The sequence below is a fragment of the Myotis myotis genome, unplaced genomic scaffold (assembly GCF_014108235.1).
Source record: "Myotis myotis isolate mMyoMyo1 unplaced genomic scaffold, mMyoMyo1.p scaffold_m19_p_2, whole genome shotgun sequence".
Classification (NCBI taxonomy): domain Eukaryota; kingdom Metazoa; phylum Chordata; class Mammalia; order Chiroptera; family Vespertilionidae; genus Myotis; species Myotis myotis.
In genome coordinates this window covers 110658457-110683029 of record NW_023416324.1, presented here as the reverse complement: position 1 = coordinate 110683029, position 24573 = coordinate 110658457, and the positions used below count along the sequence as shown (strand labels likewise).

At 38.7% G+C, this 24573-nt stretch overlaps 1 protein-coding gene and 1 pseudogene across 5 annotated transcripts in view; one reads left to right on the top strand and one right to left on the bottom strand.

The window, feature by feature from the left end:
• The window catches only part of HLTF (helicase like transcription factor), a 169386-nt gene that overhangs the window by 117118 nt on the left and 27695 nt on the right, over positions 1-24573 (top strand). For 4 of the 5 annotated variants that reach the window (XR_004973922.1, XM_036348324.1, XM_036348322.1 and 1 more), the window contains 6 exons: positions 15700-15843; positions 17409-17547; positions 18563-18698; positions 20018-20197; positions 23358-23482; positions 23931-24121. Coding sequence is in view for 4 of the 5 variants with exons in the window: in XM_036348324.1 (XP_036204217.1) it covers positions 15700-15843; positions 17409-17547; positions 18563-18698; positions 20018-20197; positions 23358-23482; positions 23931-24121 (915 nt within the window). In the remaining variant the exon portion in view is untranslated. The remainder of the gene's footprint in view (positions 1-15699; positions 15844-17408; positions 17548-18562; positions 18699-20017; positions 20198-23357; positions 23483-23930; positions 24122-24573) is intronic. The other variant, XM_036348323.1, reaches the window with a different exon arrangement.
• On the bottom strand, positions 783-6042 carry LOC118677544 (annotated as a pseudogene).

Below are 24573 nucleotides of genomic sequence, written 5' to 3'. Positions count from 1 at the left end.
CTTTATTATTTCCTTCCTTCTATCCACTCTGGGCTTTGTTGTTCTTTTTCAAGTTCCTTTAAGAGTGAAATTAGTTGTTCATTTGAGCTTTTTCTTATTTCCTGAGATAAGCTTGTAATGCTATGAATTTCCTTCTTAGAACTACTTTCCCTTTGTTTCACAGATTTTGGGTTGTTGTGTCATTTTCATTTGTTTTAAGGTATCCTTTGATTTCTTTCTTGATCTCATTGTTAACCCATTCATTGTTTAATAACATGTTATTTAGCCTCCATGTCTTTGTGTTTTCCAGTTTTCTTCTTGTGATTAATTTCAAGTTTCATAGCATTCTGGTCAGAGAAGATAGTTGATATAATTTCGGTCTTCTTAAATTTATTGAGATTATGTCCATCAATATTTGCTTTAGTATTAGATGCTCCTATGTTGGGTCCATAAATGTTTACAAGGGTTATGTCCTCTTGTTAGATTGCTTTCTTTATCCTTATATAGTATTCTTCTTTGTATCCTGTATGGCCTTTGTTTTAAAGTCGTTTTGTCAGATATAAGGATTGCTATCCCAGCTTTTCTTTTTCTTTCCTTTTGCATGAAATACCTTTTTCCATCCCTTTACTTTTACTCTGTGTGTATATTTTGTTCTGAGGTGTGTCTTATCCATTTAGCTACCTTTTGTCTTTTGATTGGAGCATTTAATCCATTTACATTTAAAGTGATTATTGATAGGTACATATTTATTGCCGTTTTATTTTTTAACTATGTTCCTCTGTTGTTGATGTTCTTCTTCCTTCTTTCTTCCTTCTTTGATCTTTTTTCTTCTTCCATCAAGTTCTTAACATTTCTTATAATACTAGTTTGTTGGTAATAAACTCCTTTCGTTTTTTTTCTTGTCTTTGAAGCGCTTTACTTCTTGAAATTTGCATGATAGCCTTGCAGGGTAAAGTAGCCTTGGTTGTAGGTACTTGGTTTTCATCTTTTTTTTTAAATGATAAGAGAATTTTATTTTGTAACAGTTATCAATGAATAAAGGAGATTCCCCTTTCCCCCTGCAATTACTGGATCCTTAAGTAGGCCAAAGCAGAAATATCTAAGGCTGATAATTGCATTTCCACAATATGCCACAAGATGGCAGCATGCAACTGATTAACCTTAATGGTGATGGTGGTGGGGGTGTTTTCACCATAAATAGAATAATAGAAATCCTTCCATTTCATATTAAGGTTTCAAGTTAGAGTTTTGGTAACTCACTTCAAAAATGTGTTTTCTTGTATATTTCATTATTTTAAACCCAGCTCTTAATGTATTATTATAACAGTCTAAATATTTCTTTTCTGAAAAATTTTAATTTTCTCCATTGTAACTAACTTTATCCAAATGCCTCTTATTATCCAATTAAGAACCTTTAAATACTTACTGAAGTCCAGGAAGTATCTGAGGCACAACATACACATTGACCTATCTGTCTTTGTGGGTTATTTTTCCCCATTTCATAGATGAGAAACATTGAAGAAAAAAGACCCATGGTCCACACAAGGGACTCTTTACTCACTAGACATTACACATTTCCTGGGCAGCTGGAGTCTCCAGGAAGTCCTTGGTTGTATATGCGTGAGTGGATGTGTTCTGAGACATGCTGGTCTTATCTTCCTTTGTTACCTACCAATTAACAGCTTACATGCTGAATCCCCAACACCTGAGCAACTGTCGAGCATTACTAATTGCAGGAGTACACTTATCGCTATTGATGACTTTATCTTATATGTAGTACCAGGACCTAGTGAATGTATATTAAGTCATACAACAAAAACATGCAGAACTCTTTGTTGTGTGATACTAAAAACAGTACTAAAGCCTGTATAAATACATATCTTCAAGGTTTTCTTACATCATTTGTACTCCTATCTTGCTTTTCATATTTTTCTTGGTCATAAGCCATTTTCTTCATCAATTTCTCATTTTTTTCATCTTTCTTAAGATTTTTGGTGTTTTGCTTCCTCATTTGGTTGACAAGAAACTTGGGAATTGTCCACAGAAGTTTTTGATAAGTGCATGGCATTAGCTGTACCAGCTAACTTTACAAATTCTCGATGTTTGCTGAACTTCAAACTCAATGCTTGACACATGAAAAGGTTGGGGGCCATGACCATTGCTACTTTTATGATGGTCTATTACTCTTTGGAGAAATTCAAGCAGGGCCTTCAGTGTGTCTTGATTTGCATCCTGCAGAAGGATGACAAGAAGGTTCAAAGCCTATAGTTGTTGCTTCTTGATTGGAAGAATCTAGACAGCTTGGAAGGCTTTGAGGTATTCTACACTGAACAGTGGCTGGGGCAGCGCACAGATGAACAGCTTCAGCAGGCTGGCTGCATCGAGCTGCTTGACATTTTCCCAGTTAAAAGTCCCTTCATAAAACTTTGCTTCTAGGGCTTGGCAAAGATTCTTGATTCTATTGACAGCTCCAGGTATTCTTAAGAGGCTGTCAGTTTCCAAATCTCCCTCTTCAATTAGAAAAATCAATCAGTTTTTGAAATATCAAGGATATTTGAGTTCCTGGTACTTTCCTCTGATCTTGTTCTAACAATACTGTCAGTGGAACACAAAAAAGGTCAGAATCTTTTGTTTTGATCTTCATTTTTAAAAAGAATATATTTTATTGATTTTTTACAGAGAGGAAGGGAGAGGGATGGAGAGTTAGAAACATCGATGAAAGAGAAACATCGATCAACTGCTTCCTGCACACCCCCTACTGGGGATGTGCCCGCAACCAAGGTACATGCCCTTGACTGGAATTGAACCTGGAACCCTTCAGTCCGCAGGCCAACGCTCTATCCACTGAGCCAAACCAGTTAGGGCTCGATCTTTATTTTTGTTGTTTCATTTCAACACCCAGTACATCATAGAGCAGGGGTGGGCAAACTTTTTGACTCAAGGGCCACAATGGGTTCTTAAACTGGACCGGAGGGCCGGAACAAAAGCATGGATGGAGTGTTTGTGTGAACTAATATAAATTCAAAGTAAACATCATTACATAAAAGGGTACGGTCTTTTTTTTTTTTTTAGTTTTATTCATTTCAAACGGGCCGGATCCAGCCCGCGGGCCGTAGTTTGCCCACGGCTGTCATAGAGGGTGGTCAGTTCAATCAAGGCTAAATAGCAAACTTTCTTCATGTCCTGGGCAGTTAGGTTACCAATCCTGGTGGTACCTGTTTTGTTTTTTGGCAATCTGAAATTAGGTAATGGGGCATTGTTGCCTTTGCTTTTCTGGTTCCTATCCTGGAGCTGTCTTTCTGATTGACGGCTTGCTCTGCAGGTGATACCTCCAGGTTGATAACTATTTCAGAGGCAGGTGCCTCCTCAGGCACCAGTGGCATCAGCTTCTTTCACCAACAACTAGGATAGATGCCTGGTCATCTTTTCCTTGGTATTTGTTTTTATTTATTCTAACTGACTGTGATTCACTGCCACCTGGAGCTTTTTCTTTTGACTCTGCCTACTAAGCAAATATGTCTCTGACAACAGGAATGTGGTACTGTTTGTTCTTTTTCCTTAAAGTCTGGGAGATATTCTCTACCCATTTCTGAACAGCTGCTGCCTGGTTTGGGTTAATGTTGATAAAAACACCATGCTTTCTTGGGGATCTCCAGCAGACTCTCCAAAGAGATTAGACAAACCAGCCTCCTTCAGCTACTCTTCTAATTCACCCACGTCAGGCTCTTTGATAACCACCACCTCTTGATTTTGTCTGTTCTCACTAGATTTCTTGAAATTGTCAATTTCATTCCAATAGTCCTCCATAGATAGTTCATCCATGGGAACTTGATCGATCAAATGGAGGCTTCTCCTTAGTTTTGGTGATTTCTTGGTTCATACTGGCCATATCTGCAACTTTTGCAACAGTGTGGACGGACCTGGACAGCATTATGCTCGAGGTGGCTTCCTCCCCTCCCTGACCATGGCTCTCTCCTATGGCCCAGTCTTTGCTGCTGTGGTGGTAGGCAGTTAACACTACTCCCTGGGAACTGGAGCGAGAAGGGGCATAATCTGTGATCCTGACATTCTCATCACTTTTAATATTTCATGCCAATCCCTTCTGGCCTGAAATGTTCTGTTGAGAAATCAGTTGATAGTCTTATGAGAGCTCTCTTGTAGGTAACTGACTGCCTTTCTCTTGCAACTTCTAAGATTATCATTTTGTTATCTCTGTCTTTAACTTTTGCCATTTTAAAAAATATATATTTTTTATTGATTTCAGAGAGGAAGAGAGAGATAGAAACATCTATGATGAGAGAGAATCATTGATCGGCTGCCTCTTGGGATTAAGCCTGCAACCCAGCCATGTGCCCTAACTGGGAATAAAACCCTGACCTCCTGGTTCATAGGTCAACACTCAACCGCTGAGCCATGCTGGCTGGGCTAACTTTTGCCATTTTAATTATGATAGGTTTTGGGTTCATCTTATTTTGGGGGATTTGTATGTCTTTTTCCTTCACCACGTTAGGAAAGTCTTCAGTCATTGTTTCTTCAAATTGGTTCTGGATGCCTTGCTCTCTCTCTTCTCTGTCTGGGACCCCTATGATGTGGATGTTGTTACATTTCATGTTGTCATAAAGGTCCCTTAAACTATACTCATTTTTCAAAATTCATTTTTCTTTTTGCTGCTCTAATTGGGTGTTTTTTCCTACTTTATCTTCTAAATCACTGATTCTATCCTCTGTTCCATTGAGCCTACTGTTTATTCCTTCAGTGTTTTCTTTATTTCAGATAAGCCATTCTTCATTTCTGACTTGTCCTTTTTTATGGTTTCTGTGTCCTTTTTCATGCTGTTGAGCATCCTTATAATAGCCTGAGCACTATCCTATCTAATAATAGACAAACATGGTAATTGACCATACCTCCGCTATGCTTCCCATGGGCTAATCAGCAGGATATACAAATTAACTACCAACAAAGATGGCAGCCGGCAGCCACGCAGCTGAAGCGAACATGAGGCTTGCTTGCTGCAGTGATGGAGGAAGCCAAGGTTCCCCGCCTGCCGCGGCCCAGCTCTGAGCTCCGGAAGCAACAATGTTTCAATTATAGAAGCTAAACAAACCCAGATACCTGCTTTCAGCCAGCCGTGGCCTCAGAGCTGGAGTGAGCAGGACAGCAACAATGTTTCAATTATAGAAGCCAAACAAACCCCAGATACTTGCTTTCAACCAGCCACGGCCTCAGAGCTGGAGCCGGGCCTCAGAGCTGGAGCCGGCTCTCAGCTCCAGTGACAGCTATAGAAGGTAAATAAATCCCAGAATAAAAAAAAAAGGCTGGAAGCTTCAGTCACCCGCCAGCCTGAAAACGGCCCTCAGCCCCTCACCCAGACTGGCCAGGCACCCCAGTGGGGACCTCCACCCTGAAGGGGCTGTGACCAGCTGCAAACAGCCATCAGCCCGTCATCCAGGCTGGCCAGGCACCCAAGTGGGACCCCTACCCTGATCCGGATCACCCTTCAGGGCAAACCAGCCAGCCTCCACCCGTGCACCAGGCCTCTATCCTATATAGTAAAAGGGTAATATGTAGTATGCAAACTGACCCTAACAGCTGAAGGACTGGGAATGACTGGTCATTATGACACACACTGACCACCAGGGGGCAGATGCTTAATGCAGGAGCTGCCCTCTGGTGGTCAGTGCGCTCTCACAGGGAGGAGCTCTGCTCAGCCACAAGCCAGGCTGATGGCTGCCAGTACAGCAGTGGTGGTGGGAGCCTCTCCTGCCTCCTCAGCAGTGCTAAGGATGTCTGACTGCAGCTTAGGTCTGCTTCCCGCTGGCAAATGGACATCCCCCTGGGGCTGCCGGGCTGCCAGAGGGATGTCTGATTGCCATCTTAAGCCCAATCCCCCGGGGAGCAGGCCTAAGCCAGCAAGTGGTCACCCCCGAGGGGTCCCAGACTGCGAGAGGGCACAGGCCAGGCTGAGGGACCCCCTACCCCTGAGTGCACAAGTTTTTGTGCACCGGGCCTCTAGTATCTGATAAATTACCTCCATTTTATTTACCTTTTCTGGAGAATTCTCATGTTTCTTCATTTGGAGACTGTTTTTTTTGTCTTCCCATTTTGGTTGTCTGTTTATGTTTGTTTCTGTGTTTTAGGTAGATCTGTCGTGTCTCCCAGTCTTGGTAGGGCAGCCTTATGTAGTAGGTGTCCTGGGGGACACAATGGCACAGTCTCTCTGATCACCTGAGCTCAGTGCTCTAAGAATGTCCTTTGTGCATGTTATGTGAGCCCCCTTTTGATTGCTCTTGGTCTGATCGGGTGTGGGATCAATCCTCAGGCCCGGTGACAATGAGACTCAACTCTAAACACAGGGTGCAGGTTGCTGTGCAGTTGCTGATCACATGAAGCCAAATTCAACTCAGCAGGGTCTGGTGCCTGCTGAGATCTCCCTGTGATGTGCTGCTTGTGAAGCTTATTGGAACCTGCTCTGTTGTTGTCTGGAACTAGCCACTGGGTGTATTGGTTCTGGGCCTCTTTGGAGGGACTCTGGTACCGGCCAATGTCACAGGCTGTCTGTGTCTGGCCCTGGGCAATCAGTTGGGAGTTATCTGTGTTACACAGCTTGTGACTCACTCTGCTGAACCTGGGTGCATGTAGAAAGGACCAAGCTGCACACCAAGGTCTGCTTTTACTAGCCCTGGTCCCAGGAGCATCTCAGGCAAAGACTCAAAGCACCCAGAGATCTGCCTCTGCCTACAGGTTGGCATTTGGGCTCAGTCACTTAAAGAGACTCATGCTGGTTTCTTCAGCTAGGTTTAAGCTCCACAGGGTGGGATGAGAGGGATTCCAATGGGTGGGGCTATTGCTTCCCCCCAGGCTGATGCTGTATGAAGAGGAATGCTTTGCTTGAGAAAGATGGCTTCTGTAGTATGGGAGAATGACTCAGCACAGGGATCCTGGTGGCTGACCTCTCAGCTCTCTTCCCAGAGCCACAAACCCTGGTCTCTCCTCATGCAGCTCTAGACCACTCTGCCCTCCCTCCATAGGAGCCCAGGGTGAGTGGTTGCAAATGAAATTTTGTGTGTTGCCCTTTAAGAGGGTGCCTACATCTCTAGTCATCTTGATGGCAGAGAGAAACTCCACTGCTTTTCATAGCCAGATGTTATATGGACACCTTTCCCAGTTCTGGTGCTCTGAGTTGGGGAGCCCCGCTTGGGGTTTAGATCCCAGAGTTCTCAGAGAACACCTTCGGAACTTCAGTTGCCACTGTGGGAGCCTGGCCAGCCCTCTCAACTCCATGCTTTCTACCAGTTTTGATGTGCCTTTTCTATAAGTCCTTGGTTATAGGCTTCTCTCCACCTAGTCTCCAGTTGATTACTCAGGATGATTTTTCTATAATTTAGTTGTAATTCCAGTTTGGTCCTGGGAGGATATGAGTACAGCTTCCACCTAATCTGCCGCCATCTTAGATCCTCAAGCCTGCTCTTTAAATATTGGTGTTGTGTAGGCTACAGGCTCTGTTTTCTCATGGACATGTTCTCCTTAGAAAATCTTAATCACTTCTATAGCTTCATGTTCTGTCTGATGAAAACTTTAAAGTCCATATCTACACTTGCATTATAGCCAATAATTAAATTTTCTTAGTATTCTTCTTCTTTTTTTTTTATTGCTTAAAGTATTACAAAGGGTATTACATATGTGTCCATTTTATCCCCCCGCCCTAGACAGTCCCCTAGCCTCCCCTATCCCCCAATGTCTTATGTCCACTGGTTATGCTTATATGCATGTATACAAGTCCTTTAGTTGATCTCTTACCTCCCTACCTCCTGCCCCCCAACCCTTCCTGCTGCAGTTTGACAATCTGTTTGAGGCAGCTCTGCCTCTGTATCTATTATTGTTCAAAAGTTTATAATGGTCTCTATTATCCATGAATGAGTGAGATCATGTGGTATTTTTCCTTCATTGACTGGCTTATTTCACTTAGCATAATGCTCTCCAGTTCCATCCATGACGTTGCAAATGGTAAGAGTTCCTTCCTTTTTAGAGCAGCATAGTATTCCATCGTGTAGATGTACCACAGTTTTCTAATCCATTCATCTACTGATGGGCACTTAGGCTGTTTCCAGATCTTAGCTATGGTGAATTGTGCTGCTATGAACATAGGGGTGCATATATCCTTTCTGATTGGTGTTTCTGGTTTCTTGGGATATATTCCTAGAAGTGGGATCACAGGGTCAAATGGGAGTTCCATTTTCAGTTTTTTAAGGAAACTCCATACTGTCTTCCATAGTGGCTGCACCAGTCTGCATTCCCACCAGCAGTGCACAAGTGTTCCTTTTTCTCCACATCCTCTCCAGCACTTGTCGTTTGTTGATTTGTTGATGATAGCCATTCTGACAGGTGTGAGATAGTACCTCATTGTTGTTTTGATTTGCATCTCTCGGATGATTAGTGACTTTGAGCATGTTTTCATATGTCTCTTGGCTTTCTGAATGTCCTCTTTTGAAAGGTGTCTATTTAGGTCCTTTGCCCATTTTTTGATTGGATTGTTTATCTTCCTTTTGTTAAGTTGTATGAGTTCCCTATAAATTTTGGAGATTAGGCCCTTATCAGATATGACATTGGCAAATATGTTTTCCCACACAGTGGGTTTTCTCATTGTTTTGTTGATGGTTTCTTTTGCTGTGCAGAAGCTTTTTATTTTGATGTAGTCCCATTTGTTCATTTTCTCTTTCGTTTCAAGTGCCCTAGGAGCTGTATCAGTGAAGAAATTGCTTCGGCATATGTCTGAGATTTTGTTGCCTTTGGATTCTTCTAGAATTTTTATGGTTTCCTGTCGTACATTTAAGTCCTTTATCCATTTTGAGTTTATTTTTGTGTATGGTGTAAGTTGGTGGTCTAGTTTCATTTTCTTGCATATATCTGTCCAATTTTCCCAACACCATTTATTGAAGAGACTATCTTGGCTCCATTGTATGTTCTTGCCTCCTTTGTCAAATATTAATTGAGCATATTGGTTCGGGCTGATTTCTGGGATCTCTATTCTATTCCATTGATCTATATGCCTATTCTTGTGCCAGTACCAGGCAGTTTTGAGAACAGTGGCTTTGTAATACAACTTGATATCTGGTATTGAGATCCCACCTACTTTGGTCTTTTTCAGGATTGCTGCAGCTATTCGGGGTCTTTTTTTATTCCAGATGAATTTTTGGAGAGTTCGTTCTAGATCTCTGAAGTATGCCGTTGGTATTTTAATGGGGAGTGCGTTGAATTTATAGATTGCTTTGGGTAGTATGGACATTTTAATGATGTTGATTCTACCAATCCACGAACACGGTATGTTCTTCCATCTGTTTATGTCTTCCTCTATATCTTTTTTCAACGTCCTGTAGTTTTCTGAGTAGAGGTCTTTTACCTCTTTAGTTAAGTTTATTCCTAGGTAGCTTAATTTTTTTGGTGCGATGGTAAACGGGATTGTTTTTATAATCTCTCTTTCTGAAAGTTCACTATTGGTGTATAGAATTGCCTCAGATTTCTTGGGGTTAATTTTGTATCCTGCTACATTGCCAAATTCATGTATTAAGTCCAGTAGCTTTTTGATGGAGTCTCTAGGGTTTTGTATGTATAATATCATGTCGTCTGCAAATAAGGACAGTTTTACTTCCTCTTTTCCAATTTGGATGCCTTTTATTTCTTCTTCTTGCCGAATTGCAATGGCTAACACTTCCAGTACTATGTTGAACAGGAGTGGTGAAAGGGGACATCCCTGTCTTGTTCCTGTTCTTAGGGGAAATGGTGTTAGTTTTTGTCCATTGAGTATGATGTTGGCTGTGGGCCTGTCATATATGGCTTTTATTATGTTGAGGTATGATCCTTCTACTCCCACCTTGCTGAGAGCTTTTATCAAAAATGGGTGTTGAATTTTGTCAAATGCTTTTTCTGCATCAATTGATACGACCATGTGGTTTTTTTCTTTCAATTTGTTTATGTGATGTATCACGTTTATTGATTTGCGGATATTGTACCATCCTTGCATCCCTGGGATAAATCCTACTTGGTCATGGTGTATGATCTTTCTGATGTACTGGTGGATCCGATTTGCTAAGATTTTGTTGAGGATTTTGGCATCTATGTTCATGAAGGATATTGGCCTGTAATTCTCTTTCATTGTGTTGTCTTTACCTGGTTTTGGTATTAGGGTGATGCTGGCTTCATAGAATGAGCTTGGAAGTGTTCCTTCCTCTTGGATTTTTTGTAGTAGTCTGAGGAGGATAGGTTTTAGTTCTTCCTTGAATGTTTGGTAAAACTCCCCTGTGAAGCCATCTGGTCCTGAGCTTTTGTTTGCTGGAAGCTTTTTGATGACTGCTTCAATTTCTTCCATAGTTATTGGCCTGTTGAGATTTTTAGATTCTTCCTGACTGAGTTTTGGAATGTTGTATTTTTCTAGGAATTTGTCCATTTCCTCCAGGTTGTCTAGTTTGTTGGAGTAGAGCTGTCCATAGTATTTTTTAACAATCATTTGTATTTCTGTGGGGTCTGTTGTTATTTCGCCTCTATCGTTTCTGATTTTGTTTATTTGGGTCCTCTCTCTTTGCTTCTTGGTGAGTCTGGCTAGAGGTTTGTCAATCTTGTTTATCCTTTCAAAGAACCAGCTCTTGGTTTCATTGATTTTCTGTATTGTTTTTTTGGTCTCTATGTCATTTATTTCTGCTCTAATCTTTATTATCTCCTTCCTTCTGCTCACTCTGGGGTTTTCTTGTTGCTCTCTTTCTAATTCTTTGAGTTGTAGAGTTAGATGATTTACTACCATTTTTTCTTGTTTTTTGAGATAGGCCTGTAGAGCTATAAACTTCCCTCTCAGGACTGCTTTCATTGTGTCCCGTAGGTTTTGGATTGTTGTGTTTTCATTGTCATTAGTTTCCAGGATGTTTCGAATTTCTTCTTTGATTTCATTGGTAACCCAACCAATATTTAATAGCATGCTATTCAGCTTCCAGTTGTTTGAGTATTTTGGGTTGTTTTTATTGTAGTTTATTTCTAATATTATGCCATCGTGGTCTGCGAAGACGCTTTTTATGATTTCAATTTTCTTGAATTTGGGGATACTTTGCTTGTGACCCAATATATGGTCTATTTTTGAATATGTCTTATGAGCATTTGAGTAGAATGTATATTCCCTGGCTTTCGGGTGAAGTGTTCTGAAGATGTCTATTAAGTCCATCTGATCTAGTGAGTCATTTAGGATTGCTGTTTCTTTGCTGATTGTTTGTCTAGAGGACTTATCCAGTGCTGTCAGTGGTGTATTAAAGTCCCCTACTATGATTGTATTGTTGTCGATCTCTCCTTTGATATCTTCCAGGAGTTTTTTTATGAATTTGGGTGCTCCTGCATTGGGTGCATATATGTTTGCCAGGGTTATATCTTCTTGTTGTATTGATCCCTTTAGTATTATGAAGTGGCCTTCCTTATCTCTTGTTATGGCCTTCATTTTGAGGTCTATTTTGTCCGATATAAGTATTGCTACCCCAGCTTTCTGTTCCTTTCCATTTGCCTGAAAGATATTTTTCCATCCTTTCACTTTCAGTCTGTGTGAGTCCCTTCTAATGAGGTGGGTTTCTTGTAGACAGCAGATGTATGGGTCATGTATTTTTATCCATTCAGCCACTCGATGTCTTTTGTTTGGAGCATTTAGTCCGTTTACATTTAAAGTTATTATTGAAAGGTACTTGTTTGTAGCCATTTCTGTTTTTGTGTGGCTGTTTTCTTTCTGAGCTTTTTATTTCTTATTTTTATACCAGTCCCTTTAGCATTCCTTGCATTCCTGGCTTGGTGGTGATAAACTCCCTTAGCCTTTTTTTGTCTGTGAAGCTTCTTATTTCCCCTTCAAGTTTGAATGATAGCCTTGCTGGATAGAGTATTCTTGGATTCAGTCCTTTGCTTTGCATCACTTTGTAAATTTCCGTCCACTCTTTTCTGGCCTGATGTGTTTCTGTTGAGAAATCATTTGACAATCTAATGGGAGATCCCTTGTATGTAACTTTCCGTCTCTCTCTTGCAGCCTGTAAGATTCTCTCTTTGTCCTGAACATTTGCCATGGTAATTATGATGTGTCTTGGTGTGGGTCTTTTCGGGTTCACCTTGTTTGGGACTCTCTGGGCTTGAGTGACTTTTTTCTTCCCCACCTCAGGGAAGTTTTCTGATATTATTTCTTCTAATAGGTTTTCTAATCCTTGTTCATCCTTCTGTTGTTCTGGTACCCCTATTATTCGTATGTTGTTTCGTTTCATGTTGTCCCAAAGCTCCCTTAGGCTCTCCTCCTGTCTTTTCATTTTTTTCTCCAATTGCAGTACATTTTGGGTGTGTTTTGCTTCCTTGTCTTCTAATTCACTAATTCGGTCCTCCGCTTCTCCTAGTCTACTGTTGATACTTTCAATGGAGTTTTTCATTGCAGCTATATCACTCTTCATTTCTTCTTGAGTCTTACTTAAGTTGTTGATTTTTTCATCTGTTTTTTCTAGCTTCTTCCATATGTTATCGATTTTTTCATCTGTTTCTTCTTGCTTCTTGCAGAGGTTGTCGATTTTTTCCTCCATCCGGTTTATGCACTCTAGGACTCTTATTCTGAATTCTTTTTCTGTCATGTTGCATGCCTCTGTATTACTTAGCTGCTTTTCTGGAGAGTCCTCCTTCTCTTTCCTTTGGGGGTTTCTTTGTCTACCCATGTTTGATCTCATTGACATATCTAGATGTTGAGTCGTTCAGTGGCTGCTCCCTTGGTGGCAGTGACTCCTTGGTCTGTGGTTGCTCTTCGGGCGGTTGCGGTAGCAGCTGCTCTTCAGTTGGCAGCAGCTCCTCTGGTGGGTGCTGTTCACAGCTGTGGTGGCTCTTCTGGCTGGTGGGGCGAGGTTTCACGTACAGCTGCTGTTCCTCAGCAGAGGGTGTGGTGCTCAGGAGGTTGCTGTTGCTTGGATCTGCTGCGTTGATTTAAAGGCACAAAATACAACACAACAAGGCACCACGTACCAGGCACTATACACAAATATATTCACGATATTAATAACCCCAAATAAAGGTGACCACCTGAATTAAGAGAATTAGGGGATAAGGAAGAAGGAAGAGAAAAAGATAAAAGAGAAAAAAGAAAAGAAAAGTAGGGACCAAAAAAAGGAGTGCAAAAATGAAATTGGGAAAAAGGAGGGGGGAAAATAAAAGCGAGAAAAGAAAAGAAAAGAAAAAAAAAAGAGCGAAAAGAGAGAATGAAGTGGAAGAGGGGAAGAGACTTTTTTATATGAGGAGAATACTCCTATAGAACAGCCATTAATCCCAACAAATTCCAGCAACAGCTCCCTGGAGATGAATGCAAACTAGAAACAACCAATAATATAACGATGAAAATAGAATGGAGAACACTAATCCCAAAATAAAATAAAGAGAAAATAAAATGGCACTTTAAAAAAAAATGGTAAAATGGTAGCAGTAATAATACTGGTGAAAAATAAGAAGGTAGTAATTAAAAGGGTAAAATCAGGTGATGGAAAAAAGAGGAAAAAAAAAGAAGAAAAGAAAAAAAAAAGGAAAAAAAATTGGTTTCTTAGTTAAAAGGTGAAAAAAGAAAAAAAGTATTGCAGTAGTGAAGGTCCTTCGGTTCTTCTATTCTTCAGTGTGGCTCGCCTTAGACCTGCCAGGTATTCAGGAGAGTGTTGAGTTTCCCTGTGATACACTGTTCCTCTGTGTTGTAAACCACAGTCCTTATTTTAAAGCAAGCCGCATTTGTTTCCCAGACTGCCTTATTTTGTGTTTAGCAAAGAGTCAGTTTGTGGGTCAGCCTCTGGGTGGCAGTGTTCTGGGGTTGGCCTCTGAGGCTATAGAGCCTCTCTGTCCAGTGGAAGTTCACTGCCCAGAGCTGGCTGCGTAATAGTTACCAGTGCTGTGTTGTTGCTGGGATTGAAAATCCCTCTATAGGCCAGACCCTGTTAACTCCCAGGAACTGATCAGGTTATTTTAATCCTTGATCTCCTACAAGGTGGAATCTGGGTGTGGCTGTGCTCCTTGCCTGGGGGCTGGGGGGAGGAGTCTCACTCTCTGGAGAGAATGGCTGCCCCAGTCCTGGGCTCAGGGGTGTCTCAGCACTCAATTCGCTGCCACCTCTCCCGGCCCCCCTTCTCTCCTCAGTCTCTCCCCAGATTCCACTCCTCCGCACCCTCTCCCTCTCTTCAGCACAGGTGAGTGTCTGTATCCGAAATGTCCCATGAACAGGATTCAGTGAAAACAAACAAACAAACGCCGGCCGCGGAAACGGGGAAGGCTTGGTTTCTGTAAGCTTCTTCTCTTACCAGGACTGCATGGTCTGGTCAGCTCTTCAGGCTGCCCCCTTTAGGCTCAGTCCTCTGTGATCACAGAACCCAGCTCTCAATTCCCCCGGCGGCGCCAGGAATCCCGTGGTTCTCCTTTCCCCCGTCAGGAGCTGTGCCTGTCCCAAGGGACGCGGCTGTCTGCCACGCGGTCTCCCTCCGACTCTCTGGGCTCAGAGGTCTTGCAAACTTTCCTGCCCAAATCCCTGGTTTTTTTTTTTTTTTTTTTTTTTTTTTACCTTTCCAGGGGAGTTCTGCTCTTCCCGGCTGCAAACCGTCTCACCAGCTGAGCAATTTCGCCAATTCGGGATGGATGTTACTAGTTTCAGCTGCTCACTCCATTTGCTCCGGGACACGACCTGGGACGCGTCTGCCTATACCGCCGCCATCTTCCATCTCCTCAGTATTCTTCTCTAGTCAGATATTCTGTAGTAACCCAAAATTTTAAATGTCATTTGAAATAATACTCATCATCTCTTTCTCATCTTTATTCTGCTTCTCCCCTTCTTTATTTTAAACTTCCCTATGTCTTTATTACACAGTACCCTTAGGCAGTCACTTTAAGTAATAGCAGCTTCTTTGCATTTGCTTTCATGAAGATATTCCATATTTAATTAGTCTTCAAGTTCCAGGAGTTCCTTCTGAGTTTCTTTTACACCTGTTCTTTCCATTCTGTTCTATGCTATTTGGGTTTAGGGCTTCATCATCTCTCACCTAAATGGTTTCCTAGCTGTTTCTCTTTGGTGTCGTCTGTCTTTATTCTAATCATTTGTGTGTGTTTTTTTTGCTCTGACTCATCCACATATATTGTTTTTATGTTAAGAAAATAAAAACTCAAGTTTTAAAAACTGATCATGTCTTCAAAGAGAGCAGGGACCAGTTCTTATTTTTCTTTTTAGCTGTACTACCTTTCTTCTTCGTACCAGGCATGTAGTAGGCCTATATTGAATGAAAATGGATACTGTGTTTGAATCTTTATCTACTATCTTGAAAATACTGGTTGCTATTCTTTTACTGTTTAATTTTGATATTTTTAAGTCTACCAAGTAACTGGAAGCATTAAAGATCCTGTGTATTAAAATATTAAATTAAAAAAGAACTAATTACTGTTTTAAAGAAGCTTTGTAGTATTTTTCTGTCAAAAATGAAGTGGCTGCTCATTGGTAGGTCCAAGCAAAATTTATATAGTGTATTATTATAGTATATATGCCAGTTTTCCTGACAATAAAATAATAATTAGTATTCTTATTGTTGCTATTTTAGTTTAGATTGCAGGAAACTTGATGTTATGTAATTTTAGTAGTGTGATTTGTTTGACTATACCAAGTCAGTACTAAACCTGATACTAATCTGCTTATTATTTAAAATATTTCTAATTTTCCTTTAGGACCAGTTTGGACAACATATAAAATCAGATGTGCACTTGAATTTTTATGTTTATTATGGTCCTGATCGTATTAGAGACCCGGCTTTGCTTTCAAAACAGGATATTGTTTTGACTACTTACAATATTTTAACTCATGACTATGGAGTAAGTATACTGATACTCAGAGATTTTCAAAAGTTTAATTTAAAAAATATGCTTCAGGTTTCTCAAGTGTTCTAAAATGTAAGCTTCATACTTTTTTCTTTCTAAATACTTAAGAATACACAGTAAATAAACAGGAATTTATGTTTTAATATTATGCAAAAGAAATAGTTGGCCTTTAGATATTAATGTAGGAATACATTCCATTTAGAACACTTAAAAATCAATTTTTAAATTTGAATTTAAACTAACTACATAACAATTTGTAAATGAATTTTCTTTTAACTATTATAGAATATTATTTTCTATCACAATGATTTGATTGTCTCAGTTTAAAAATAAGCTTTTTCGTAGCTGAAATTTGTGTTTCCCAATTTATGTAAAAGTCTAATTGTTGTTTGCCTATAATTCCAGTTTTTAAGTTAAAACATTTTTGAAAATACTTTATTATGAAAATTTCAGTCTTTTTAAAATTATTAAATATATTTTTATTGATTTCAGAGAGGAAGAGAAAGGGAGAGATGGAAACATCAATGATGAGAGAGAATCATTGAATTGGATGCCTCCCGAATGCCCCCCACTTGGCATCAAGCCTGCAACTTGGGCATGTGCCTGAGCTGTGTATTGAACCTGACCTCCTGGTTTATAGGTCAACACTCGACCACTGAGCCACAATGGCCAGGCAAAATTCCAGTCTTCTGATAAGCACATTTACTTTTACATAAAAGAAAGTAGTTATGTTGTATTCAAGTATTTCTTGTGAGTGATAATTTTTATATTATCAGTATATAGAGGTCCGGTGCACGAAAATTTGTGCACTCAGTGGGGGGTTCCTCAGCCCGTCCTCCGCCCTCTCACAGCCTGGGACCCCTTGGGGGATGTCTGCCTGTTCGCTTAGGCCCACTCCCCACGGGCCTAAGCCAACAGTCATACATCCCTCTTGCAGTCCAGGAGCCCTCGCTCCTTACCACCTGCCTGCCCACTGCTTCTTACCGCTCAGCTTGCTGCTTCTTAGTGCTGCCTCAGAGGCGGGAGAGGCTCCTGCCACCGCCGCTGCACTTGCCCAGCTTCTGGCTGAGCTGCGCTCCCCCTATGGGAGCTCACTGACCATCAGGGGGCAGCTCCTGCATTGAGCGTCTGCCCCCTGGTGGTCAGTGCACGTCATAGTGACCAGTCATTCCAGTGTTCAGTCAATTTGCATATTACCCTTTTATTATATAGGATTTTAATCTGAGGCAGAGTACTTCAGTGTACTGGACCAAGATCACAGCAGATCAAGCCTGGTTTGATTACCTGGCTTTGAATGCTAGCTCTTCCACTTCCTAGCTGTGATACTTTGAACAATATACTTCACATCTTGGTGCTTCAATTTTCTCATCTGTGAAAAAAGAGTAATAATACTTCATAAGCTTGTAAACATTCCCTAATTTAATGTATGCAATGCTTAAAGCCATACCTAACACATAGTAAGTTGATATTGAGAATACTAAGTCATATTACTTATCAAATTACATAAACTACTATTTTACTTTCTTATGTTTTTCATTCATATGAAACATTTATTTCAGATGAAAGGTGATAGTCCATTACATAGCATAAGGTGGCTAAGAGTGATCCTGGATGAAGGACATGCCATACGAAATCCAAATGCTCAGCAGACTAAAGCTGTACTTCATTTAGAAGCAGAAAGAAAATGGGTATTGACAGGTAATGATAGCATTACACTTTTTAAAAAATTAATTCCCAAATATGTATTGTTAAGTGAGTTAGTGAGGTAACTTTGTAAACTTCAAGTGGATATAAAGACTGTTCCAATATTAATCCTAGCAATCATTTAATAAAATATTTGACTTGTTCAGTTTATGGGACAACTAGACTCACTCTTGAACTGTGGACATTTATTAGATACTTTAATCCTTCAATTAGAATCTTGATTTCTCTACTTGCCATTTTAGAGTCTGCTTTACTAGAGGATGGGGAAGAGAATATAAAATCATATTAGTTTTTGCTTTCTTGCTAGTGCTGTTGATTTAAAAATCAAGCAAGCAATGGATTGGAAGAATTAACATCATTAAATGTCCAAACTACCCAAAGCAATCTGTAGATTCAATGCATTCCCTATTAAAATACCAATGGCATATGTCACAGATCTAGAACAAATACTCCAAAATTTTATATGGAACCAAAAAAGACCATGAATAGCCACAGCAATCTTGAGAAAGAAGAACAAAGTTGAAGGGATCACAATACTGGATATTAGGTTACACTACAAAGCCATTGTAATCAAAATAGCTTGGTACTGGCACAAGAACAGGCAAATAGATCAATGAGACAGAACAGGGTGGGAACTGGATGGTGCAGGGTGGGAACTGGATGGAGGGGAGCAATGGAGGAAAAAAAAAAAAGGTATGACATCTGTAATACTCTCAATAATAAAGTTTTTTTTTTAAGTCAAGGAAATTTTCTAGGTAAGGAGAAAGTTGAGTTTAGTGGGTCTGTAGTTTTTTTTTTATTTGTTAGTATGGCAAATGAGAGCTAAAAATTAGAGCAAACTGTATTTTGAGATTACGTATATGTCTAAGAAGGGATTATAGTCACAGGTTGATGGTGGGTGTGCCTGGTACAGAGTGTCCATTTTGAGCTATTGTCTCAATTCAGCTAGATAGATATACTGATTGGATATTCTGGTTATAGAATTGTAACTATTTCATGTTATTTTTAGGTACTCCAATTCAGAATTCTTTAAAGGACTTGTGGTCTCTTCTTTCCTTTTTAAAACTAAAACCATTCCTTGATAGAGAGTGGTGGCATAGAACAATACAGCGACCTGTCACAATGGGAGATGAAGGAGGACTTAGGTAAGTAATTTCATGATAACTGATTAGTTACAAATAACTGTTAGCAGCTTGAACCAATTTCCACTTTCATTACTATTTAACTTGGCTATTGGCTTTAATCTCCAAAAAGTGTTACCACTTTATGCCTTTGACTCTCAGAATCTAGTGATTCTTGTTTGGGGAGATAAAGATTTAAGTAGTGACAGGAAAAACTTTATAGGCCCTGAGGGTCCAAAATGCACTCAAATTTCATAACTTATCTTGTATAGCTTTATACAGTGGTAATTTAATGATGGAATGATGTACAGTGGCATCAACAAGAGTTTCATAAGAGAAAGTTATTTCTGGTGGAGTTAGGTAAATGTTAAGAACATAAATAAAATTCAGCTTGGCAATAGCCATTTTTACAAGGTACTAGACTAATGTATTTTAACTTTTTTGCCTAGAATATTGGTTTTCAAACAGAAGTTTTGGGATTATCTAGCCGGTTATGAAATTACTTAAAGAAGAGGGCAGCTAGCATTATAAGATTAAAGAAAAAAGCAGAGTGCATCACACATGGTATTTTGTGGAATGTTTGTTTCTGTTGTATGTGTTTGTTTGTATGTTTGCTGAATGGACTGAAATTTGTTTCTTACTCTGGGTTTTAGTGAAAAAGATTCAAAACCCACTAACCTAGCTTGTAATACCGCCTCTTTGATTCCTTCAAATCAGCTATTTAAATTCTAATTTAAGAAATGGTATTTATATTTCAGTGTTAGGAAAAACCTTTTCTAAAAAAATTGGCATGCCCCCTTTTATTCTGATACTGAAAAGGGGGAGTGCCAAATTATAGAACCTATAAGGCATTTGTCCCTCTTCTGGGTTGTTATATTGTGTTATTTTTTTCATTACTTAATAAAATTTATTTATGTACCTTGATTTTCATGTTACTAAAATACTTTTTGAAGGTGTTATATTTTTATGATATTTAGTATAATTCCTTTCACTTAATAGGTGCTTATTAAGAATGTGAGTATTGAATATGGGTGATATAGCTGAAGAACTGAGAAGTAAAAGGGTTAGAAATTAGAACAAAAATGGGGAGAAGAGCAGAAATTTTCAATTGTGTGACAGGTATTGAATTAGGGCAAATTTCAATGTATTTGTTGCTGTAATTTTCTGTTTGTAGAATATGTTTGTGATGATCAGATTGGATAAAAGTCCAAGTAAGAGACTAAAAAAGGAATCCTTCGCTAAGGTTATAAAATGGTAATAGTTTAAAATATTCTTTTTTGTTCTTGTTGAATCAACTTATATAGAAATAACAAATTATGTAATTATTTGTTTTATTTTTCTAGGCGTTTACAGTCCCTAATTAAAAATATTACACTTAGAAGAACCAAGACAAGCAAAGTTAAAGGAAAACCTGTTTTGGAGTTGCCAGAACGTAAAGTATTTATTCAGCATATTACACTTTCAGATGAAGAGAGAAAGATTTATCAGTCTGTGAAAAATGAAGGCAGAGACACTATTGGAAGGTATGGAGAAAACCATTTTAGAAAATAATTTTTTTTAAAATATATTTTATTGATTTTTTACAGAGAGGAAGGGAGAGAGATAGAGAGTTAGAAACATCGATGAGAGAGAAACATCGATCAGCTGCCTCCTGCACATCTCCTACTGGGGATGTGCCCGCAACCCAGGTACATACTCTTGACCGGAATCGAACCTGGGACCTTTCAGTCCGCAGGCCGACGCTCTATCCACTGAGCAAACCGGTTTTGGCTAGAAAATAATTTTTGTTTTGCTTTTTTTTTTGCTTCCCATTTAACGCAATAGCATTCTTAAGATATGTCAGCAATAAAGTCTGAAGTATACTGAAAGATAATCTGCTTTCTTTAACTATATTTTAACTACTTTTTACGAGTTAATAATTGAAGTGAATGAATATTATAATTCACCAGGTTATTTTTTTTCTTTTTCTTTTTTAAAAAATATATTTTATTGATTTTTTTTACAGAAAGGAAGGGAGAGGGATAGAGAGTTAGAAACATCGATGAGAGAGAAACATTGATCAGCTGCCTCTTGCACACCCCCTATTGGGGATGTGCCCGCAACCAAGGTACATGCCCTTGACCAGAATCAAACCTGGGACCCTCCAGTCCGCAGGCCGACGCTCTATCCACTGAGCCAAACCGGTTAAGGCTCTTTTTATTTTTTATTTATTGATTTTAGAGACAAAGAGAGAAATATTGATGTGTTGTTCCAATTTTTTATGAATTCATTGGTTGATTGGGAGGACGCTCTAACCAAATGAGCTACCTGGCCAAGGCTTTTTTTGTTTAAATTAATTTTTTAATTGGTTGAAGAATTTCTTGAGTTAGGAAAAAATTCAAAGTTTACATGAAAAGGCAAGTTCTGATTGCTTGCTTCTACTTCCGACTGTTTCATGGGAGTAGATAAAAACAATGAGAGAAGTATGTATATAGGGAAAGTATACCTATTAAGGACCAAAACTTGGGGGATTGTCCACATTCAAGAAAGAAATAAGTAAATAAAAAAAAAAATAAGGGAGATTCCAGCAAGTGGAGAAGTGTGAAGAAAGTAGAGAAAACTGCTACAGAATTTTAGGAAAGAGGAGAATCAAGAGAGAATGATTAGTAGTGTCACAGTACAGACATTTGGAAAAGGCTATTTAATGTGGTGATTCAGAAATTACTGGTGTAAACTCTCAGAGTAGTTTCACTAGAATAACGAATTAAGTAGCTATATTGTAGGACTAAGGAGATTGCAAAGAAGTAGCAGCTATAGGGGTGGACAATTTTTTACAAAGTTTGTAAAAGTGAGACTGGTAGATAGGATCAGTATTTTGTTTATGGATCAATTATTTTGATAGTTTTATTTGGTAACTGTCTTGAGAGGGATTGAACATAGAAAAGATTACAGGTACAAAAGAGAATGAAGCAAATTGATGAAGAAGAACGAAGCCTGGGGTGGTAAATACTAAAAAGAATATTAAGAGAACAATCATTGAGCTGTAAAACCAAGGTATATGAGATAAGGAAGGCCCCCATAAAAAAGGAAGGTTTTTAGAGTGGTAGAAAGGTTTCATGTGGTATTTTCTAATAACACGTGGAAATCTAGGAATAGGAGTTGGCCAAGTAGATTAAAGGGGCTGGGGATTAGAAGAATGTGAGAAATTCTAGTCCAAGCAAGGGCATGGTTGATGTTAAATGCCCATAGGAACCAGAATGAGTAGGAGACAAGTGAAGGCAAAACAGGGCTCAGAAAATAGGGGAATCTACAAAACGTAAAGAATTTAGGTGAGTTACAAGGTGGGTTTAATAGGAATTAAAGATATTCAGAAAGATTGTTCTAAGCAGGTTTCAAAGTAAAGAGGCACAGAGCAGTTAGGTAAAGTCTATTGTGTCACACAGCTAGTGAATGACAGAGTGGTATTTAAGCTCAGGCATTTTGGTTCTAGAGCTAATAAGTTTAACCTTTATAATATACTGCCTTCCATTCTTGAGTACTTAGAAGTATTTGTTCCCATAATATTACTGTTACTAGTAACAGCAGATATTTTATATCATTTACCATAGCCAGTATTCTAAATACTCTGCATTTATTAACTTTTTATGACAACAGTCCTCTAAGGTGTGTATTATTACTGTTATGTCACTACTACAAGCCAAGGAAGCTCAAGACAGAGGTTAAGAAAGCTGCCCAAGGTTTTGCTCTTGGCCAGGTGACTCAAATGATTGAAGCATGAAAAAAAAAAATCAATAAATAAACTTAGATAAAAATAAAAAGGAACAGAAACCTGCCAAAGTTCATAGTTAAATCGGCAGAGTAAGGTTTTGAATTCAAGACAAGTCTAGCTATAGAGTCTGTGCTCTAATCATTAGGCTAAATTTCTTTTTCTTTTTTTAATTTTAAAAGTATATTTTTATTGATTTCAGAGAGGAAGGGAGAGGGAGAGTTAGAAACATCAATGATGAGAGAGCGTAATTGATCAGTTGCTTCCTGCACACCCCACACTGGAACTCCCTTGCTCTTTGCTGTTTGTGACTTAATAGATGAATGTTTTGAGTTTTTTCTGGACTATCTATTTGCAAGAGATTCATATGAAGGGGATGGGGTCAAAACTGTGCCCAGACTGGAAGGAAATGTCTCTATTTAGTTATGACTTAGGGTTACATGTGAGTTCTTTTAGGTTTTATTTGTGCTCATATAACAGATCAGAAGCTTTAAGTTTCTAATAGTGTGGAATACTGTGTCCATAGTCTTTTCTGTGTGTTTCCTTATTCAGCTTACCTTCACTCCTTCTTGGTGTAAAATTTGTATAGGGAAATTCAAGCCACTAGTTGTGCACCTGGTTTTGTTTTTTGCACATTAGAGAAGTTTATTTCACCCCAAGGCATGTGGTCTATTTTGAAAGAACTGTGCTTGGAAGGTCTCTTGAGAGCTGCAGTCATGTCTTTTGGCATCTTCCTATCCAACTCATACTGCAGTTGGCAGCTATTTCTCTTATATTTTGCTTTTTTGTTATAAACCATTCCTGGTTTCATTAAAAATAGAGTTTGCTTTTCTGTTTTTTATTCTTGTTTTGTAATTTCTGGAGAATAGAACAATGCAATTTTTATTCTACTGTTTTAGAATAGGAAACATTGTCATATTTAACATTTTTACCTGTAGGTATTTTAATGAAGGGACTGTCCTTGCTCACTATGCAGATGTCCTGGGTCTTCTGCTCAGATTGCGGCAGATCTGTTGTCATGCTCACCTTCTTACCAATGCAGTGTCTTCTAGTGTTCCCTCAGGTAAGTAATTAGGGCTTGTTTACACCATTTTGTTTGTTAGAGATACTTAAATCAGAAGGACAAATTTTTCATATACCTAAATTTAGTTTGTCATAGATATTGTTTTTAATATAGAACTCAACTGGGAATATACCCCAAAATCTTATACTAATGAAATGGGATATTAATGAGTTCTTCCACGATTTTCACTAATCGATATTCTTGGATCTACCTTTTATTCTGTGGTAGTATGTGCAGATTGTGTTAAAATGATGCTTCTGTGCAAAGTGTATTATGTGAGTTGGCTACTATTTCAGCTTCTGGATTTTTCTTAAAATTTCAAATTTAAACCATGCTTTTTGCCTTTAATAGAAAAAGACTAAAACTACCAAAGCAAAACTTTCTCCTGTATAAGGAAGATTAACTTGTCTAGTCATATTACAGATTTGCTCTGAAATTAATTTTTCAGCCTTTTCTCTAGGAAATGATACACCTGAAGAACTACAAAAAAAGTTAATAAGAAAGATGAAGTTAATTCTGAGCTCAGGTTCCGATGAAGAATGTGCAATTTGCTTGGATTCATTAACAGTTCCTGTCATAACACACTGTGCACACGTCTTCTGTAAACCCTGTATTTGCCAAGTCATCCAGAATGAGCAGGTTTGTTTTATGCTTCATACAGAGTCAGTGTTTGATGGAGTGATGCATTAGTTTTGAATGTAATGGAAACTCAAGTCCAATAGACTATAAGAGTTTTGCACTTGGATTTACTAATGTACTTTTCATGGTTAATTATATCATTGTTTTAATAGGTGATATATTTCTTAAAATTGAAAGCTTTCAACCTAAAAAGACATTATGTGTTTGGTGGCATAATTGTTTACATCATTGCTGTCCAATAAATATATAATGTGAGACACAAAGGTAATTTTCATTTTTTTAGTAGAAACAGATGAAGTTACCTCTTAGAATATATTTTTATTTATTTAGTATATCTAAAATATAAAAATTATTGAGATACTTTATATATTTTTAACTTAAAACTTTATTAATACAATTTAAGTTCAAATTCCAATGGTATTGTGTACATGTATAGCACATCTAAATTTGAC